The sequence below is a fragment of the Mercenaria mercenaria genome, chromosome 5, assembly GCF_021730395.1.
Source record: "Mercenaria mercenaria strain notata chromosome 5, MADL_Memer_1, whole genome shotgun sequence".
NCBI classification, from domain to species: domain Eukaryota; kingdom Metazoa; phylum Mollusca; class Bivalvia; order Venerida; family Veneridae; genus Mercenaria; species Mercenaria mercenaria.
Genome location: NC_069365.1, coordinates 20620298 through 20639749, shown reverse-complemented (window position 1 = coordinate 20639749; position 19452 = coordinate 20620298). Strand labels below are relative to the sequence as shown.

Genomic DNA, 19452 nt, shown 5'->3' with positions numbered 1-19452 from the left:
ATATGTGTATTTGTACATAAATATTATGTTTACATATTAATTGGTCATTACTTGTTGAAATGATGATAATTTTTCAACCTTCTTCCTAATTTCTAACACCTTTTCCACCATCTTGTGTTTTGTGCAATGCACATGATGTGAAATTCACTCATAGATTTAAACCTAAATACCATGTAAATTAAATAGAATGTTCATTTCTTTTTGTTTATAATTGCAATTAAATTCATTAAATTTCGAATATTCAATATAAATTACTCAATTAGCATTGCATACAGCTTGCGTTGCAAACAAACAATTAATGAAACATGAGCGCCGGTTAATTGGCTGTGGGTTGTAAGCAGGACGATTGAGTGAATAACTGCGCATGTTGTTGTTTGCACCTACGGCGGCAGATGACAATTGAGGGAATGTAAGTGCGTGCAGCTTTTCACACCTGCGTTCGGTGGACAATTAATGTCCACTCGAGATAACTGAAGTCAAAATAGAGTAAATTTAAATGTCGGGAACTGAAAATTTTGTCGAGATATTGAAAAAATCAAAATATTCAAATCGAGATATCCGTAGTTGATTTATATGAAATTAGAAGGGAAAAAATCGAGACCGAGAAAATCCACTCGAGATATCGAAATATTGAAATAACTGATGTCAAGATAATGGATTTTGACTTTATATCAATGTGCAATTCTGTGTTGGTTCTCTTGACAAAGAGAGCATGAATATAAAAGGTTAGGTAATTCATGTATTATTTATTTTTCCTTTATAATTTACTTGATCCGGCACAGACTTTTCCATATATATAAAATCAGATAAAAGTCAAATATATTAGTAGTTCCTCCCTCTTTATTCCTAATATAGTATATTTCATAACTCAGCTGATGAGTTTGTCTTTTAAACATCATTTTGTCTTCCCTGTTTATGTACACTACTGAAGGAAAGTAGTGCTATATAGAAAGTCATTCTTACTGTTATTTGTTGAACAGCATGTGAAAGAAAGATTTTATTGCCAGTTGTAGCTGCAGCTGAGAATATCAATCTCTCATGTAACTGTTACCCCTCAAGCTACATATTCCCATCTGCATCTACAGCCAGTGTCTTACAAGAACATTTCAACCTGGCAGACAGTATGAGCAAAGTATATGTCACAATATGTCACAGTATCACCAGAAAGTCATACTAAATGCTGATCACTAGGCAGCCAATTTCCTTTTTGTATTGCATGGAAAACAATAATAATATTCTTGGCCTTTCCTTGCCAGTTTATTTCCGTGTCAGTTCAGTGGTACAAGAGAGCACAGTAGCAGAGTGATGGTAGTTCACATGGAATATGCACTTAATTAAAGAAGGCTAGATGTTAATTGGCATGAAGCATGACTTTATCTTCCTCACCTGGTGGTTGTCTGTAAGCCTGTAATTGATTTACTGATATATTTTGTATCCTACCTATTAGTACAAACAGTAGCCTTTAAGTTTTTTTGGCATGCTGAACTAGGGCTGTCATCGATAGAAACGATATCGATGTATCAACGATATTTTTTTGTCGATCGATTATCGATTCCCATTTTCAAAAATCGATATTTTACAGAGAGAAAAAGCTATCCAGATAAATACTCAGACCCTAAAAAAGTTCACAAAGTTGTAAATTTGGATAAATGCAAAAGAGAAGTGAAGAAAAAATAAAAATGAAAGATTTTATTAATTTTTATTTATTTCTTTTATTTCATAAATACAAATACAACACAAACAGTAATATGAAAAATAGGCAATAAAACTAAAAATAGCATTTACAGGAAGGTATATAGTATGCATACGAACAAATAGATTGTTAATCTAACTTAATAATCGATATATCGATGTATCGTTGATATTTGTCTTCTGATATATCGGTATCGTCGATATGCCTAAGACCCAATCAATGACAGCCCTATGCTGAACATTCATGAACATAAAAAGAAGTTATTTACTTACGCAAATAAAAACAAGTTGTTCAGATGCATCACATCATTTACAAAGGATATGTTAATCTGATTATTGATGGATCCATAAATGTGTACAGGCTTTTTAGTCTGTGAGAAATATGTAACCACCTTTGTCTGTTAAATGTTTGTATCAAACTCTATTTATTTTTGCATCAAGGGGCCAATTATGTTAGCAACTTCTTCAACAGAGTGCAAGTAATTTTAAGGTTTTTTTGGAGGATAGTTGAAGATACAGAAGATGCTCCCATTCCATGCAAGGTTCACTGGTTAGAATGTGCATGTAATAAAGCTCCAAACACAGGTCACATCCAAAGACAATCAGATATTTTAATGGATATATATTCTAGTCTCCAGGTACAGATTGAATCTGCAGATCTGCCTAGTTGTTGGAAGAAAAAAGTAGGTCACTAGGTCATTGTTAAAGAAGAACTTCACAGTCATGTTTCTGATAGCTAGGTTATTACAAAAGCCTAAATTTATTTTACTTATCAGTTAGCTCCTAATATAAATTCTTGTTATCCCTGCAGTAAGTAATAGTTATAGTATGTGTGAGAGTGTGTTACCAGGATATATCAGAGCTAGGGGTACATCGAGGGTATTTTTCTCTGCACATATCGTCGAGGCCGGTATATTGCAAATTCTGTTGTTGAAAATGTTATTCCTGAGTTCATTAATGTAGGAATATTTGGACCTAATGTTTACCAGTTTTGTACAAAGCTACAGTACCATCTGAATGGTTTGGTAAAGTGGAATAAAAGACAAATTACCCTGGGAATAGCCACTTACCTGGTCCGATAATTACTTCTAGAGAAACACTTTCTGTCTTGTATACACAAATTATACCTGATAAATTCCTGCCATTGTTATATGGAAAGATAAATATTTACATCTGATCTAAACACACTTGCTGCAAGGTCAGTCCATTAGGCTGCTGTCTGTACAATATGAAAGAGCATCATTGATTAACAATAATATGGCAGGTAACTAAGGAACAATATTCAATGAAATTGACTTGAAAATCTCTTTATTTTGTTATACATGTAAGTTGCTTTAAGCCTGGCAATTTTTTTTTTTTAAAGTTTTGTGTCATTTTAGATTTTTGTGTAAGAGTATACCAGGATTTGTTGACGGTTTCTTCAGGGATTTGTCTGCATGGTCAGAAGTAATTCAAATAAACTTTTTGTAAGAGGCAGTGTTAAAGTGTATGGGAAACATGTTTTGCAGGATAAAGCACATGGTCATGCATACTATACCTGAATCAGTTCAACAACAAAGATGAATCACCATAAAGATGTATTTGTGAAAAAAATACTTAATTATGAATTAAATAGATATTAAAGTGAAAACCATACTTTCGACTGGGGTGTCAATTTACACTTAATCAGCTCCCATGATAGACTGGCTCCTGTTCCTGTTTGTTCTGTCGTATTTCTCATAATTAACAGTGGAAGTAACTGCAGCAGGTTGTTTATGTATTGACATTTCTCCGAACATGGTTTAGCTGTGAGACAAAAATGTGCTATTTTAGAGGCTTAAAATTTATGGTACCTGTAAAGCGATTTGCAGTATTAAAAACAAAACAAAAAAAAACATGCAGCCAGGGACCCAGGCTACTCCCATGATTCAGCATGATGTTTGTTTCTGCTAATTGGTTTTAAATTGAGCATCAAATGACTGTACATGATGTAATGGCATTTACGGTTTGTAAATTTCATATCAATTAGATTATGTCAATTTATGGAGACATTTATCATTTGTATTCTTTAGCCATTAGCTTTTAATGTATCATTGTATATATTATATAGATTTGCTAATTAAATTTTTTTTTTTCTTGCAGTGTAGATTTATTTTACATTTAACAAGGAAATAAATTATCCATTTCGTGTAGAATTTTATGTATTCAAATTAGATGAATTCTTAGATTTTATGATTGTAAAAGTTTTCTCATGTAAGAAAATACAATGTATTACATTCATTTGAAGTTTATTCGTAATTTATGCATGTCATATCTGCAATATATAATATTGTATTTTAAGTGATACAGTGATTTAATTGTTCTTTATTTCAGGAAGATCTGTTAAGGACCTTCAAGGTAGACGAGAATGACACTGAGATTGAACATAAAACTTTGAAAAGCCAGGAGACAGAAAGGGAAAAAGTTGACTTTGAAGGACAAACTGTGATTGCGGACAAAGACAGGGACTCCTTCAGTGATATACTGGATTTATATGACAATGTAGAATTTTATAAAGAGAAGAAGTTTAACGAATTGAAAAGTAATGATGTTGAAGAAGTTAAACATGATTTCACGGATGACAAGAATAATAATACCATAAATGGTAATGAAAATGTTAAAAATGCTCAGATTTCGGAATCCACTGATGTTGAAGAAATAGAAATGAGTAAAGATTTTGGAGAAAATAGATTTTCCAGAAAAGGTAAATGTAATTTTATGAGTAGTACATCAAAGAAGGCTGAAAGTAATACTTCAAGAGAAAGTAATAAGCAACAAGTGGCAGATTTAGAGGGTAATCTCAGTGAGCCATTGACCTGTAAAGATGTTAAAAACAGATCTCAAGGTTCACAGGTTGTTAAGAAAACAGGCAACCAAAATCACATAGATGATTTAAGGGATTGTAATAAATCACCAAATGTTTCATGTACCAGATCTGCTATTAGCAAGAATTTGAACACCAGAACAACTGACAGAAAATCCTCTTCAAAACCTTGCCAGGAAGTTTTAGCTCATTTAGAGTTAGCAGGAAAGGATCATGTATCTGGGTCACTGATTGAGGTCACCCAAGAAAATTCCTCTTCATTCATAGAGGCTGATATGCAAATTGAAGGCAAACAGCCGTCTTATCTCACAGGTGATAACAGTCAATTGGATAATGGGGAAAGTGATATAGAAGTAGAGGGTGGTACATTAATGAGTTTACAGCCAAGAGATGTGTCAATATTGGAAAGTGATGGATATTTAGGTAATAAATTGGAGAATCTGAGTGATAGAAATTCAGGAAATTATGAAAGGGATGGAATTATAGAGAAAAATGGTGATAAAATAAGTTTGTATAAAAATGGGATATCTGAGAATGTTGAACTTAATAGCAAGATTAGTGATAATAAGAAGGATTCAGTTATAAATTACAGTTATTTAGATAGTGAAAAACCCATAAAAGATGATTTAGAGGAATTTCTGGAAGAAATCAATGAATCAATTGATGAGCTGATTAGCGAAGGTAAAAATGAAATGTCTGACAGCTGTTGTTCAGTGAGTGCTAAAAGTGGGATTTCTGACAGTGGAATATCTTGTATAAGTAAAAGTGATATTTCAGATAGTGCAGTATTTAGTACTAACAAAAATATCATGTCCGATAGTGGTGTTTCATTCATATCTAGAAGTGACATTTCGGAAAGCTGTATTTCGTACACTAGTACAGATAGCGGTTTTAGTAACAGCCACATTTGTCAGAGTAGTTCTGATCAAAGAAAAGATGGTATTGAAAGAAATTGTGGTAAAGGGAGTGAATGTAGTAGTATGAAAAATACTGTGGGTGAAGCAAAAGATAGTGTAGCAAAGTTGAAGGATGGAAAAGATATAATGAAGGGTAAAGCAAATGAAATGAAGGGTAAGGGAAATGAAATGAAAGCTGAAGTTGATGAAATAAAGGATAGAAAAGATAGAGGGAAGGATAAAGTTGTAGACAAAGAAAAATCTGTTAAAGATGTTGATGAAGTAGTTGAAACTAATGAAGGATTTTATTGGGTGACATGTTCTATTGAGGAGGGAGATGGTACAGCAGGATCTGACTGGAATGATTGTGTTAAAGCTCCAGATGATATGAAACAACAGTGTAGAAAAGTGATTGGTGGACCAGGTGTAGAAATGAATTCCAATAATAGTTATGAAGATAAACTGACAAGTCATTTGGCTGTTAATGCCTCTAAAAATGATAATAAATGGAACCAAGTAGTTGATACTGAAGATAGTATCGAAATTAAAACAGATGATCAGTACAAGGCTGTCAGTAGCAAAAATGCAGAAAAGAAAGCTGAAATTCTGATTGCAGACAAAAGAAATGACCAGAGTGGTATTCATTCGGAATCCAAGAAGATCACTGTCAAAACCCTATTGAAATTACCAGGTGGAAGTCAAGGTATGAAAGACTCAGTTGCAACTAATATTACTGATAAAGCAGACCAAGACATTATTGCTAAAGATGACTGCATTCTTGATAAATTGAATAGAATTAATAATACTAAACTGAAAAGGAAATATTCATGTCCACCAGCCATGTTCAGAGTTTTCAAAGTTGTAAGTGTAGATATTCCAAAAATTGACACAGCTAGAAAAAGTGGGTCACATGAAAATGTTAAGAGGTTGTCTTTGAAAAGTCATGAAAAAAGGCATTCAAAACATTCTAAAGAAGAAAATGAAGGTAAAGAGCCTAAACGTCACTCATTAGAGGCCCTGTTATCAAAAAGGAAAGAAGAACATGAAAATAAAAAGCATCTCCATAAAAAGTTAGATAAGAATGGACTAAAGATGAGAATTGAGCCGCCAGTGATGTTCAGAGACAAACAGGAAGAAGATGTAAACAATGGACCAATTTTAAAGCCGCCTCCTGACTTTGATACGGTAAGTATTTAAAACTGTTACAACCATTTTAGTAGCTATTTCTGTGGGGTTTTCTATCAGCGCTGTAGGTCTGATGATTGCAGAATCAGCAGATAAGACAAAAAGACTGTATTCCATGAAAACATGGTCTTAAAAAACTGTTTGAAGTTGTATAATGTAGCTACTACTTCAGTGTCTAGATTTTGTTTATACCTTCTGTTTCAAAGGCATCCTTATGACAGGAAAATTAAATGCGCATCATTACTTGCTACCTAAAGGCAACTTTGTGAGAACACTGATTTCTTTATGCAGTTTTGACTTGGGATTTAGTTTTAAAATTGCAAGGTATAGGTATATCCGCCAAAATATTTCTCTGTGTCAATGTTTCTAGGTGGATTTTCTAACCTACCTGAATAGATATAATTATGCAGATTTTCTTGGAATGAAGTTTAAATACATAGAATGTAATATCATGTCATGAAAATTCTAGAAAGATCTTGATTTTTGCATGGATGTGAGTTTGAATGCAGTTTTATTGAGGTTTGATGGTAAAACACCTATAAAATCTCCATCTAGACAAGACATGGAAGCAGATCTGGGTAATTGTTTCCAGAACTCTGCACTAATTGCTTTTTTCTACTAACAGAACAGGTGTCAGCACTGAGTATTTGGTACAACTCCAAACATATTGCAGTATCAGCAGCTGACATGTTTGCATTTTATTACCTGACAAAAATGTTTATTACAGATAAGATTAAGAAGGTTTAGGTGTAAATGCCAAACTTTTGTTCTGTTGCCTGTTTCTTTACTTCTGTAAAACAATACGAAAATGATAATTTCTAAGATTATGAGATAATTTCTTCAGGTAGATCTATATGAGAAATGTATGTTTTATAAATTGCATACTGTTGTAGATTTCAAAGTGAGATATTTTCCTCAAATGATCTACCTGTAAGACCTTTTTGTCATTAATGATAATATTAATATTGATTCATGTTTAATTTGCTGATTCTATTCTGTCATTCATTTCGCATGACCTCTAAAAAAATTCATTTATTTCAAGTATTTACATTATATTTAGTTTCCATTTGTAAACAAGGTTAAATTATAAAGTGCACAAATTTTGTTACATTTATTTGTCAAAACAAGGGCTATCACTATTATAAAACAGCATTGCTGTAACATTTGCTGTTCATAGAAAATGAACGCCATAATTTTCGATGTAAAAGATTAGGGCGAATGTAAGTAAGAAAATATGAATTGATACTAAGATACTTCTATTCAGGTAGTGGTACTAGAACACTGTCTTGCTTTTATAAAATATGGTAATTTGTGTGCTCAGTCTTCTGGTAGGACAACGTTTTATTGTGGTTAAAGATAAATAACTTGTACATATATCTTTTTATGGAATTTTATTTTGTTGATTGATGTAACAGTAAATCAGTGAAAATTTGTAGGTCATAAATATTAATGATTTTAAAGTAATGTGTAACGTAAACAGCACTATAGATCAAGAAGCAAGCTTTAAAAAGTTGTAAAGATGTTTTAATTTACAAATTAAATTATAACTTGATATTAAATCTGCCAAGCTACCATATATTAAGGAAAAATGATCCTACTGTATTTAGACTGCACAGTGGGTAAAAGAAAAGGATCCGTTCAGATCAAAATTACATTATACATTATAAAACTTGGGACAATTGGATGTTTTTTGACAAGATATCTGTTGAAAAGCTTTTTGTGTAGGATATCAGATTTTAGGCCAGGTAATGTAGACATAGTGAACAACAAGGCCATGTCAGTTTCTTTTTAACTTGATATTTTTGTTGACAATTGTGTTGCACATTGGAGTGAAAGAAAAAAAATAGCTGTCATTTTTAGTCGACATGCATGAGAAAGGTGGTGTGAACTAAGGTCATAGTTATGCTCATTAGGGCAGTATAAAATGGATGGCCTGAATTTATAGGAGAAATTAATGTGATGAAAAATGTGTAAAATACAGAAATGACTGATTATATTTTCAGTTTATATCATTAATGCATGAATTAATAGAAGATTGTTTGATAAATGTTCTCTATACTGTTTTTACCAGTCATACTGACATTGTCTCTTCCATGTTGGCTCAAGTTTAATTATGGGTTTACAGTGCAGGTTATATTGAGATGACATGACAAATAATGTTGTATATATAACTTATTTTTTAAAGGGACTTCATGCACAGGCATAGTGACAACACATAATGCAAGCTTAGAACAGGCATGATTAGTGCAACATTAAGTGCAAGATTTTAGCTGAAATTTCAGTATAAAATGAAATGATATTGAAAAATGATGCATAAAAATGCTCATCAAAGACTAAAAGAGTAAAGTAGGTATATAATATTATTATACATCAGTAAAATGCCTTTAACTCACCAAAGATTTTGTCAGTTGTTTTCAAGATCATCCAGATTTGTAGTAATAGCAGTGATACAGCCCATGTGCAGAGAGACTTTTGGTGAGGACCTGTTGACATCTTCAAGGCAAATGCTGCATGGACCTATTGTTTCTACAGAAGTATGAAAGTACCAAAACATTACCTTTGACTGTTGAATGGATATATGCAATAAAATACAGATATGTGTGAAAGCAGGTGCATGTGAATGGGACCTGAATATCACCTGCCTTGACTGATTACATGTTCTTTACAGTTTCTTGATTTAACATGCTTTGATAGAGATAAATCACCCTCTTCAACAGGTAGTTTCTATACTCATTAATTTGTGACCTAGGTAACAAGTTTGTCAACCACACAACAACTACTCCCTAGGAAAAGTTGACAGACTGGGGATAAAGTTTACTGATCATGCCAATCAAAAACTCATTTGAAACTACAGTTTGGACATAAATTTGGCATGTTAATGGTTCAAGTGATTTGTTTTTCCATTTCAACTTAACACTTTGATAGATTTTAAAGTTTTACAACTGCCTGATAAATTTTGTAGAGAATGTGCTGCCAAGATTGTGAGTACTGAAAGATTTTAGTTACCCATTACTTTTCAGTAGTGGTGGTCAGTCTGTCGAAAATTTCATGAACTATTCTAAATTATTCATGAGCAAATTTTCTTAAATGTGTTCATGAACAGTTTATGAGATGTGAAACCAAAATTTGTAGTCCTGTTTGGCGCCATATAACCTATACTGTGTTGGTGCGCTGTAAAACCCAAATAAATAAATAAATAAATAAATTAACAACTGGATATTGTCCCATTTTCAAATGATTGATATTTCATGAAAGTTCATGAACTCATAAAATTCATCTTACTGGGAAGTTATGTATAGATGTCAGTATATATGGCAGTCAATTACATTATAGCAGTCACTATATGGTGGTCAGTTCATGATGACAATCAGTTTTATATTGCCGTCAGTTACATATAATGTTCAGTTTATAGGCAGTGAGATATATATGGCTTACAGTTTATATGGCAATTAATTCATATGACTTTCAGTTTTATATGGCAGTCAGTTACATATGACTTTCAGTTTATATGACAGTCAGTTACATAATGGCAGTCAGTTTATATGGAGGTTGGTTATTATTGGCAGTCAGTTTATATTGGGTCAGATATATGGCAGTTAGTTTATGTGGGGGGCCTCCGTGACTGAATGGTTAAGGTTGCTGACTTTAAATCACTTGCCCCTAACCGATTTGTGTTTGAGCCTCACCTAGGGTATTGAATGCTTCATGTGAGGAAACCATCTAGCTGGCTTGTGAAAAGTCTGTGGTTCTACCCAGGTACCAGCCCGTTACAAAACAATGCACAGACGGCACCAGGGGTCTTCCTCTACCATCAAAGCTGGAAAGTCGCCATATGACCTATAATTGTGTCCGTGCAATGATAAACCAAACAAAACAAAACAAACAAACACTTTATGTGGCTGTCAATTTATATGGCAGTAGGTTTATGTGGCGGTCAGTGTATGTGGTGGTCAGTTTATATGGCAGTCAGTTTATGTGGCCATTAGTTTATATGGCAGTCAGTTTATGTGGCTGTCAGTTTATGTAATGGTCGGTTTATGTGGCAGTCAGTTTATGTGACAGTCAGTTTATGTAATGGTCAGTTTATGTGGCAGTCAGTTTATGTGGTGGTGAGTTTATATGGCAGTCAGTTTATGTGGCCATTAGTTTATATGGCAGTCAGTTTATGTGGCTGTTAGTTTATGTGGCAGTCGATTATGTAATGGTCGGTTTATGTGGTGGTCGGTTTATGTGGCTGTTAGATTATGTGACAGTCAGTTTATGTAATGGTTGGTTTATGTGGCAGTCAGTTTATGTGGTGGTCGGTTTATGTGACAGTCAGTTTATGTAATGGTCAGTTTATGTCAGTGTACCAGGGGTCTTCCTCTGCCATCAAAGCTGGAAAGTCGCCATATGACCTATAATTGTGTCCGTGCAATGATAAACCAAACAAAACAAATCAAACAAACAGTTCATATGGGGTCGGTTTATGTGGCAGTAAGTTTATATAGTGGTCAGTTTATGTAGCAGTCAGTTTACATTTGTGGCTGTCAATTTATATGGCAGTAGGTTTATGTGGCGGTCAGTGTATGTGGTGGTCAATTTGTAAGGCAGTCAGTTTATGTGGTGTTGTCAGTTTATGTAGTGGTCAGTTTATATAGTGGTCAGTTTATGTGACAGTCAGTTTATGTGGCAGTCAGTTCATATGGGGTCGGTTTATGTGGCAGTAAGTTTATATAGTGGTCAGTTTATGTAGCAGTCAGTTTATGTGGTGGTCATTTTATATGGTGGTCAGTTTATGTGGCAGTCATTTCATATGGTGTCAGTTTATGTGGCAGTCAGTTTATATAGTGGTCAGTTTATGTGGTGGTCAGTATATGTGGTAGTCAGTTTATGTGGAAGTCAGTTTATGTGGAGGTCAGTATATGTGGTGGTCAGTTTATATGGCAGTCAGTTTATGTGGCAGTCAGTTTATGTGGCAGTCAGTTTATGTGGTGGTCAGTATATGTGGTGGTCAGTTTATATGGCAGTCAGTTTATGTGGCAGTTAGTTTATATGGCAGTCAGTTTATGTAATGGTTAGTTTATGTGGCAGTCAGATTATGTGGTGGTCAGTTTATATGGCAGTCAGTTTAAGTGGCCATTAGTTTATATGGCAGTCAGTTTATGTGGCTGTTAGTTTATGTGACAGTCAGTTTATGTAATGGTCAGTTTATGTGGTGATTGGTTTATGTGACAGTCAGTTTATGTAATGGTCAGTTTATGTGGCAGTCAGTTTATGTAACGGTCAGTTTATGTGGCCATTAGTTTATATGGCAGTCAGTTTATATAGTTGTCAGTTTATTTGGCAGTCAGTTTATGTGGCAGTTAGTTTATATGGCAGTCAGTTTATGTTGCGGTCAGTTTATGTGGTGGTCAGCTTGTTTTATATGGCAGTTTATATGGTGGTCAGTTTATGTGGCAATCGGTATGTATGGCAGTCAGTTTATTTTTGATGTGGCAGTCAGTTTATGTGGCGGTCTGATTATAATATTATGGTAGCCACTTAAATATTGTGGTCAGTTAACCTAACCAGTTGTTCCTGAATACCATGCAAGTTTGAATGGCTTCTCTTTCCAGTGGTGGAGAATGAGTTATCAGCTTTTTGAACATACACCTCAGCATGGATTTGAACCTATGACTTTGAAAGTTACCTGACTTGGCAGGCTTGGATATATCTTGAAATTTACCCAGCCCTTGAAAAAATTATTTTAAATGGAATACAGAAAATATTTCATGAACTATTGTGTTTGCCTGTGATCCATTGAAAATGAGCATGCCCTTGCATATACTTTGTAAAGAATTATAGTTTTATTAACCACAAAAATTTAATAATACATTTATATAAGATATTTTGAGGGTGTGTTACAAACAGGGTGTGATAGAAATAGATCATACTTAAATTTTTTTTAATGCAATTTGATTTTAAATATTCAATACATAGTTTATGTCATTATTTTGGGTATCAGTATCAATATAATGGATCATTTCCAGTCAGACTTTATGGTTACCATTGCTCCACAAAGTTTTCTTAAGTTAAAATATTTCCATTTGATTTTAATTGCCAGTGTATTTGCATGTGCTTTTCTTACATCATTTCTAGTTGCAAATCCAAAATTATTACTTATGAAAATGTATTATCATATTCATTAAGAAAAAAGAGGATATTTGATCAAATTGACTGCCTACCTAGTTTCCTCATAACACCAGTACTGTTTGTTGGATAACAAAAGATGGCGGATATGTCTGAAATAATTCTTCACACTTTGTTCATGTAGGGTTGTTCATGTAGGGTAGTTGTCAATTACTTGTGGAGAATATTATAGAGCAGAGTCCAAAATGCTAGTATGTACTATTCTCATGTTTTCTCCAGCACTTAGGCCTCTTGTAAAAGAAGAAGAAAAACAAGTGGTCCTTTTCTGTGTTGCTGTGCAAAACCTTTGGAATTATTATAGTCTTTCAGCTCTTGGGGGTAGGGTGGGGGGGTCGATGTGTGTGTGACATATTTATTTCTGCTAGGGTGGGCAGAGGTGGGGGACACACATAACCTCCCCTCCTTCCCTGCACCAAACAAAAACTTCTTTCTTCTTTTGAATTTCATGAAGTACCAGGGTAAAGTTTAAAAATCTTGATCAGCAAGATCCTTTATGAAAATTTTACTGTTTACTAATTAATCAAGATTATTTTTTGTTAAAGTCTCTCAATGAAGTGTCACATTTGGCAGTTTAAAAGCATTATTTGTGATAGGATTAGTTTTATAATAACGGGATTAATTTTTTAATACTGATTATCTCCCTTGAGTGGATTAACTATCCACTTAATTTTGTATATAATTGATTATGATGTTCATTATTTAAGCACTTTGATCTTGATTTTGGAAGAATTTTGTGAAAATCCGTGCTCAAGTAGGGGATAAAGAACTGCTGTGTAAATAAGAAAAGCGCTTGTCTTTTTTTCATAATCCAGAAAAGAGTTTCTAAACTCGTGATGAAAGCTATGTTTTGAAATTGAATTAGCTATGAAGATTTTGGTGGTTTAATGTTATTTTATGCCCTTGAGGATTCAAAAAAGGCATAAATTAGTTTTGTAATCTTGCAAAATGGTACAATTTTAAGGATAATGCTATTTTAACTACATTTTAGCACTCAGTCAACAAGCTGTAACAGTTCACTCCCTGATTGGAAAGCATAGCTTAGAGTATTTATAAACTAGTAATCCAACAACTCTGTCTTTGAATAGAATTATAAAAATATGCCGAGATTTTGTTATTTTACAATGGGTCATCTGGAGTCAAAAACTAGGTCACTAGGTCAATCAAAGAAAAACCTTGTGTATGCAATAGAGGCTATATTTTTCAGTTGATCTTCATGAATTTTGGTCAGAATTATTACCTTGATGAAATCTAGGCCAAGTTAGAAAATGGGTCATCTAGGATCAAAAACTAGGTCACTAAGTCAAATCAAAGAAAAACCTTGTGTATGCGATAGAGGCTGTATTTTTCAACTGCTCATGATATTTTGTCAGAATGATTACCTTGATGAAATCTAGGTCAAGTTCGAAAATGGGTCATCTTGGCTCAAAAACTAGGTCAGAATGATTGCCTTGATGAAATTTAGGTCAAGTTTGAATATTGGTCATCTGGGGTTAAAAACTAGTCACTAGATCAAATCAAAGAAAAACCTTGTGCATACAGTAGGAGCTGCATTGTACACCGGATCTTTATGAAATTTTATTAGAATGTTTGTCTGTATGAAATCTAGGTCGAGTTTGAATAGGTCACTAGGTCAAATCAAAGAAAAACCTTGTGTGTGCAATAGGGGCTGCATTTTACACTGGATATTCATAAAATTTAGTCAGAATGATTACCTTGATGAAATCTACGTCAAGTTAGAATATGGGTCATTTGGGGTCAAAAACTAGGTCACTAGGTCAAATCAAAGAAAAACCTTGTGTATGCAATAGAGACTGTATTTTTCAATTGATCTTCATGAAATTTGGTCAGAATGATAGCTTTGATGAAATGATGGTCAAGATTGAATATGGGTCATCTGGAGTCCAAAACTAGGTCGTTAGGACAAATCAAAGAATAACGTTTTGTATGCGATAGAGGCTGTATTTTTCAATTGAGGTTCATGATATTTGGTGAGAATGATTGCCGTGATCCAATCTAGGTCAAGTTCAGATGTAGGTCATCTTGGCTCAAAAACTAGGTCAAATTGAAGAAAATACTTGTTTACATATAAGAGACCTGACATTTTTGGTCCAGTCTTAATGAAAATTGGTCAGAATATTTGTTTCCATGAAATCACTTGGTCAAACATGTTTACACTGTTATGATTTGCTTCTCAGGTGAGTGACCTAGGGCCATCTTGGCCCTCTTGTTTGAAATCTTTGGCACTGGAATAATTTCTGTAAAATGGAAAAGAGGTAGAATCAGTCTTACATAAAAAAGTAGGGGGTGAAATGTAACAGCCAATCATATTTTATCTTTGAATCATACATAGGCTGTCTTCATTTAGCAATTGCTGTGGATCATGTTAGAATCCCATATCCATTAAAAAATGGGGGAAATGATTAATTTTAATGGCGTGTAGTCCAGAATATTTGATCCATTAGTCAGGGTATAGAACAATTTCATAGTTATCTGACTTTTATTCACATTTATCTGATACTGTTTTCAATACTAACAATGCTAAGTTCAGATGTGTTTTTATGTCATGGTAAAATGGTATTAAAGTTCAATCTTTTGGTCATAAATCCCGTTTTTATATTGTTTAATTGAGCAAAATGAGATTAGGTCTACTGGGCTTTATGGGTTTTATTAATATATCTGCATGCATTAGATCCCTTGTGGTTAAGCGGTATTCAGAATAAAAATGTTTATTGTAGGGGAAGAAAATAAGTATGTGAGAAATTTTAAATTTCCTTGTATACAATAAAAATTGATGTTTGTTTGGTGTATCTGTTTTTTTGTAAGCTGATATTGAATATTTATACCCATATGTTAGCTAACCACTATTCACTTAGGTCTTTGCTATCTTATTTAATGTTCTTTGTCATTGCTTTCTGGGGCATTTAACATTTTTCTTTGGGTTGGGGCCGGGTATATATTAAGGCCTTAAAAATTTTTTTTCATATTTTATAGTACAGTGAAACACCGCTCGCTCGAGGTCGCAAGGGGATGAGCAACATGCTTGAGTTATCCATGGTTTCGAGCGACCCAAACATTGACCAACATACGAAGGAAAATTGAAGTTTTATTGTATCAATTGTCATCGGTACCATTTGCAGAGGAAACGGTGATACATGATAATAACAAACCCGTGACATTTAAAAAAAAAAACGTATCACAAACGTTATCTATGATGTAATAAGTAACTACATGCTTGCTTTAATCTAAAGCAAACAGTAATTGATCAATATTTGATCAATAAAACTTTTCTTTAACCTTTCATTAATAATTAATCTCATTATCAAATCAAATATACCGACAAATAAACATTTAAGATAGTCGGGGAATAGACAACGCAATTTTCACTTTGTGCGAAAATTTTTAATTAACCGATACATTCTGATCGCCGAAGCTGCAAAAAATTTTGACACCTCTGCTCGAGTTAGCCAGAAGCAACAAAGAGTAAGTTAATACAAAGGGACCAGGTGTCATGCTCGAGCGATCGAGTTACCGATGCTCGACCCAGCCATGGTAATTTCAGATAGAAAATAGAAGGAAATCGGCCGGGACCACATGAATTGCTCGAGCGAGCCCGGGTGCTCGAGTCATCGATGCTCGAGCGAGCGGTGTTTCACTGTAAATAATTATAAACTATCTAACTTTTAATGGATGAATTTTAGCAATTACAACACTGCCACAGTGCTGGCATTTCACTTTTGTGTGTGTGTGTATGAGAGGGGTGGGGGTGGGGAGTGGGGGGGGGGGCACGTTTATTAGAGGGACTCGGGGAGGATGTTAATAGGGAAAATGTGGTAAAATGCAGAAAAGGTGATTTGAAGATGTATTCTGAGTATGGTCTTTTTTTAATGAGACACATTGCATGTTTTGGTCTTTTTCTGCTACTGGATCATTTGATAAGACAAAAAATTTGTCTCTACATTTGTGCAACGTCAATCTTTCAGTACTGCCTGAATTGAAAAAAAAAATTCTTACAGAACTTTTACTTATTTGGTTCTGTCAGCATCCTTTATTACTATCTTTGCTCACTACCAGGCCTTTTGCAACGTCTCCATTCAGGGCTACTCTCTACCATGCAAAACATTGTTCATTCACATTTCAGCTTTTTGCTCCTTTGTTGTTGTTTTTCCTTTGTTGTTTTTAGTTTTTCTCAGCATGATTTATTCCAGTATTGAGTTAACAATAGCAAACGGACATCAGTTACTATGGCTATGGTCAGTGTGTGACCATTCATTATCTAAATTGATACAAATTGAGAAACATACAAAAGGACCAAACCACAGGGGGGTTGACGCTAAATTTAAGCTCATTAAAATTTCAGTAAGTGCCCATACCCAGTAATTTCACTGATTTACTTAGTTATTTACAAATCAAATGATCATTTGGTGGGTAAATTATTCCCATCGCTATTGAGAACTCCTATGTAATTACTGTGCCTTTCCGGTCAACAGAATTCATTTAAATTCAACCGATCTAAACCTCTAAACCGTATGGGTGACAAGTAACATTTCATCCGGATAATAAGTTACCTGTTCAAACAAACTGATGGTTCAGTTGCGACTCAGTAGCAACTGGAGTTTTCATGATTAAAGAATGCCTATCTATAATTTTGGCAAGCTGTGATTTTAATGGGTCATCCTTTTTAAAGGTTGTTTAACTGATGAATTGTAGATATAGTTTAGGTGTTGTTGTTTCTTAACGTTTTCAGTTTTCATAGGTTAACTGAATACACAGTGTAACTAACTTGTTCTCTGTAAAAGCTATGATGCTTAAGGCAAATAAATCATAAGACCCACCAGTCCTGGCGCTGACAGATCTGTAAAAGAACATTTGAATTGAAATAGGAGCAAAACTGAATATCAATGTCAATGTAGTCATTTAGAATAAGATAAAAAAAAATTATGCGATCATTTTCAATAATGTGAAATAAGTTGCCAAAATTTGTTTTTATGCAAAACAAAATAAATCAACCTGTGTTGTCAAAATATCTCCTTTCTGTTTATTAGTTACTAAGTGACACAAAGTATAGTTCATGATTCATTTGCATCAGTACGTAACAGTAATTGCTTATGACCATATATATGGTCTTCTACCAAGTTGATAATTTGGAAAAAACATTTTATGCTGCCAGCTGGCTGTGCAAAAAAAATGTTGCTAATAGCTATAAAAATTATATCCATCAAGGAAAAACAAGCAAACTGAATTAAGACATTGTGCTTTCCAATGATAAACAGAACTTTCAGAAATACTCAAAATGTCCACTCATTAGCTCTTGCAATTTATGAATACTCCATTATTTAAAAAACAAAACAAAAAACAAGTAACATTATACTGTATTAGTTAAACCTTATCTGAAATTGCAGGTTAGTGTGTCATTTAGGACTCGGTCATCATTTAATTTGCCCATCTTGCGTCTGCTTTTGGCAAGAAGATGAGTAAAGCAATAGAAAATAAGAAATCTGTTAGAATAGGAAGAAATAAGGGAGCTTAAAGGAAGAGTGTATTTGGACAACTTCGGTACTCTCAGCAACAGCCACCTGTAACCAGTAATACCACAGATTAAAAAAAGATCATAACATTTTTTTTTTAATCTTATAAGTCTAAGTACCTTTAAATATTTATACTGTTCAAATATAATACCTGAGTATTTAAAATAGTGACTACATAGATACTTGTTGACAAAAGAAGGAAATTCTTTAGCGGTAAAATGATATGTCGAATTCCCTTGTTGAATGTCACCGTAGATTACTATTATTTCCGATTATTGGTGTCCTTGCGGCTACGTTTGTTTGTTTGCATTGCACTCGTTCATTGAAGACTTTGGATTTAAGATGACTCCGTGACATTACAAAAATATTGGACAATAATCTTTCAGTAACTGATAACGTAAAAATTTGGCCAATAAAGATGTGGAATAGGTCGTTGGAAAACTATGATTAGTTATGAGGATTTAATAAAACTGTGCAGGAGGCAGTAATTTTTCGTACCAAATTTATTTGATTTTCACAACTTTTGAATATTATTTCATGAAGTATACAGTAAAGAAAATTAAAAATACCTTTGGTGGACTTGAATTAAAGTTAAATGTGTTTTTAATTTGACATGGAAAGGTCGTAAGGTTAATTTGTTTTCTAATGGGTAGAAGTAGTAAAAGTGTGGTGTTTACATTGAAATGATGTGAAAAAGCATGTTCTTTTTACCTGAATAAACTTTCAGAAGAGTGGATTTATGCTGATAAACATTGAAGGATTATGATAAACTTTTAAAGGCAAACATCGAAAAAGAAAGTTTCAATTTTTGACACATTTTTCATTATTTGAGAAGTTTACCGTGTTTAAGGATTAGTGGAACTTGTGAAAAGGCTTTTGAGAGGATTTATAGAAGTAATATGATTGGAAATACAGTGATCTTCCTAGGATTTATAACGATTTCAAAGGATGTGTAAATCAATTGGAATACAAATTTGAAGATTACATAGGTAAATGAATGATAGTTTTTGAGATGTTAGAACTGTTTTATCTTATTGTTGGTAAGATATTTGATTTATTTTTATAGAGGTTTTGTGGCTTATGGATCTCCCCTAAGCTGCTGTTTTCTGTTGGGTAGCAGCAGATTTGTTTGTTTTACTGG

The 19452-nt window shown here is 33.6% G+C and overlaps 1 protein-coding gene across 2 annotated transcripts in view; it reads left to right on the top strand.

Annotated features, from left to right (window-relative positions):
- The window catches only part of LOC123556589 (uncharacterized), a 171680-nt gene that overhangs the window by 35404 nt on the left and 116824 nt on the right, over positions 1 to 19452 (top strand). For both annotated transcript variants that reach the window (XM_045347419.2, XM_045347420.2), the window contains one exon: positions 4045 to 6615. In XM_045347419.2, coding sequence (XP_045203354.2) covers positions 4045 to 6615 — 2571 coding nt within the window. The remainder of the gene's footprint in view (positions 1 to 4044; positions 6616 to 19452) is intronic.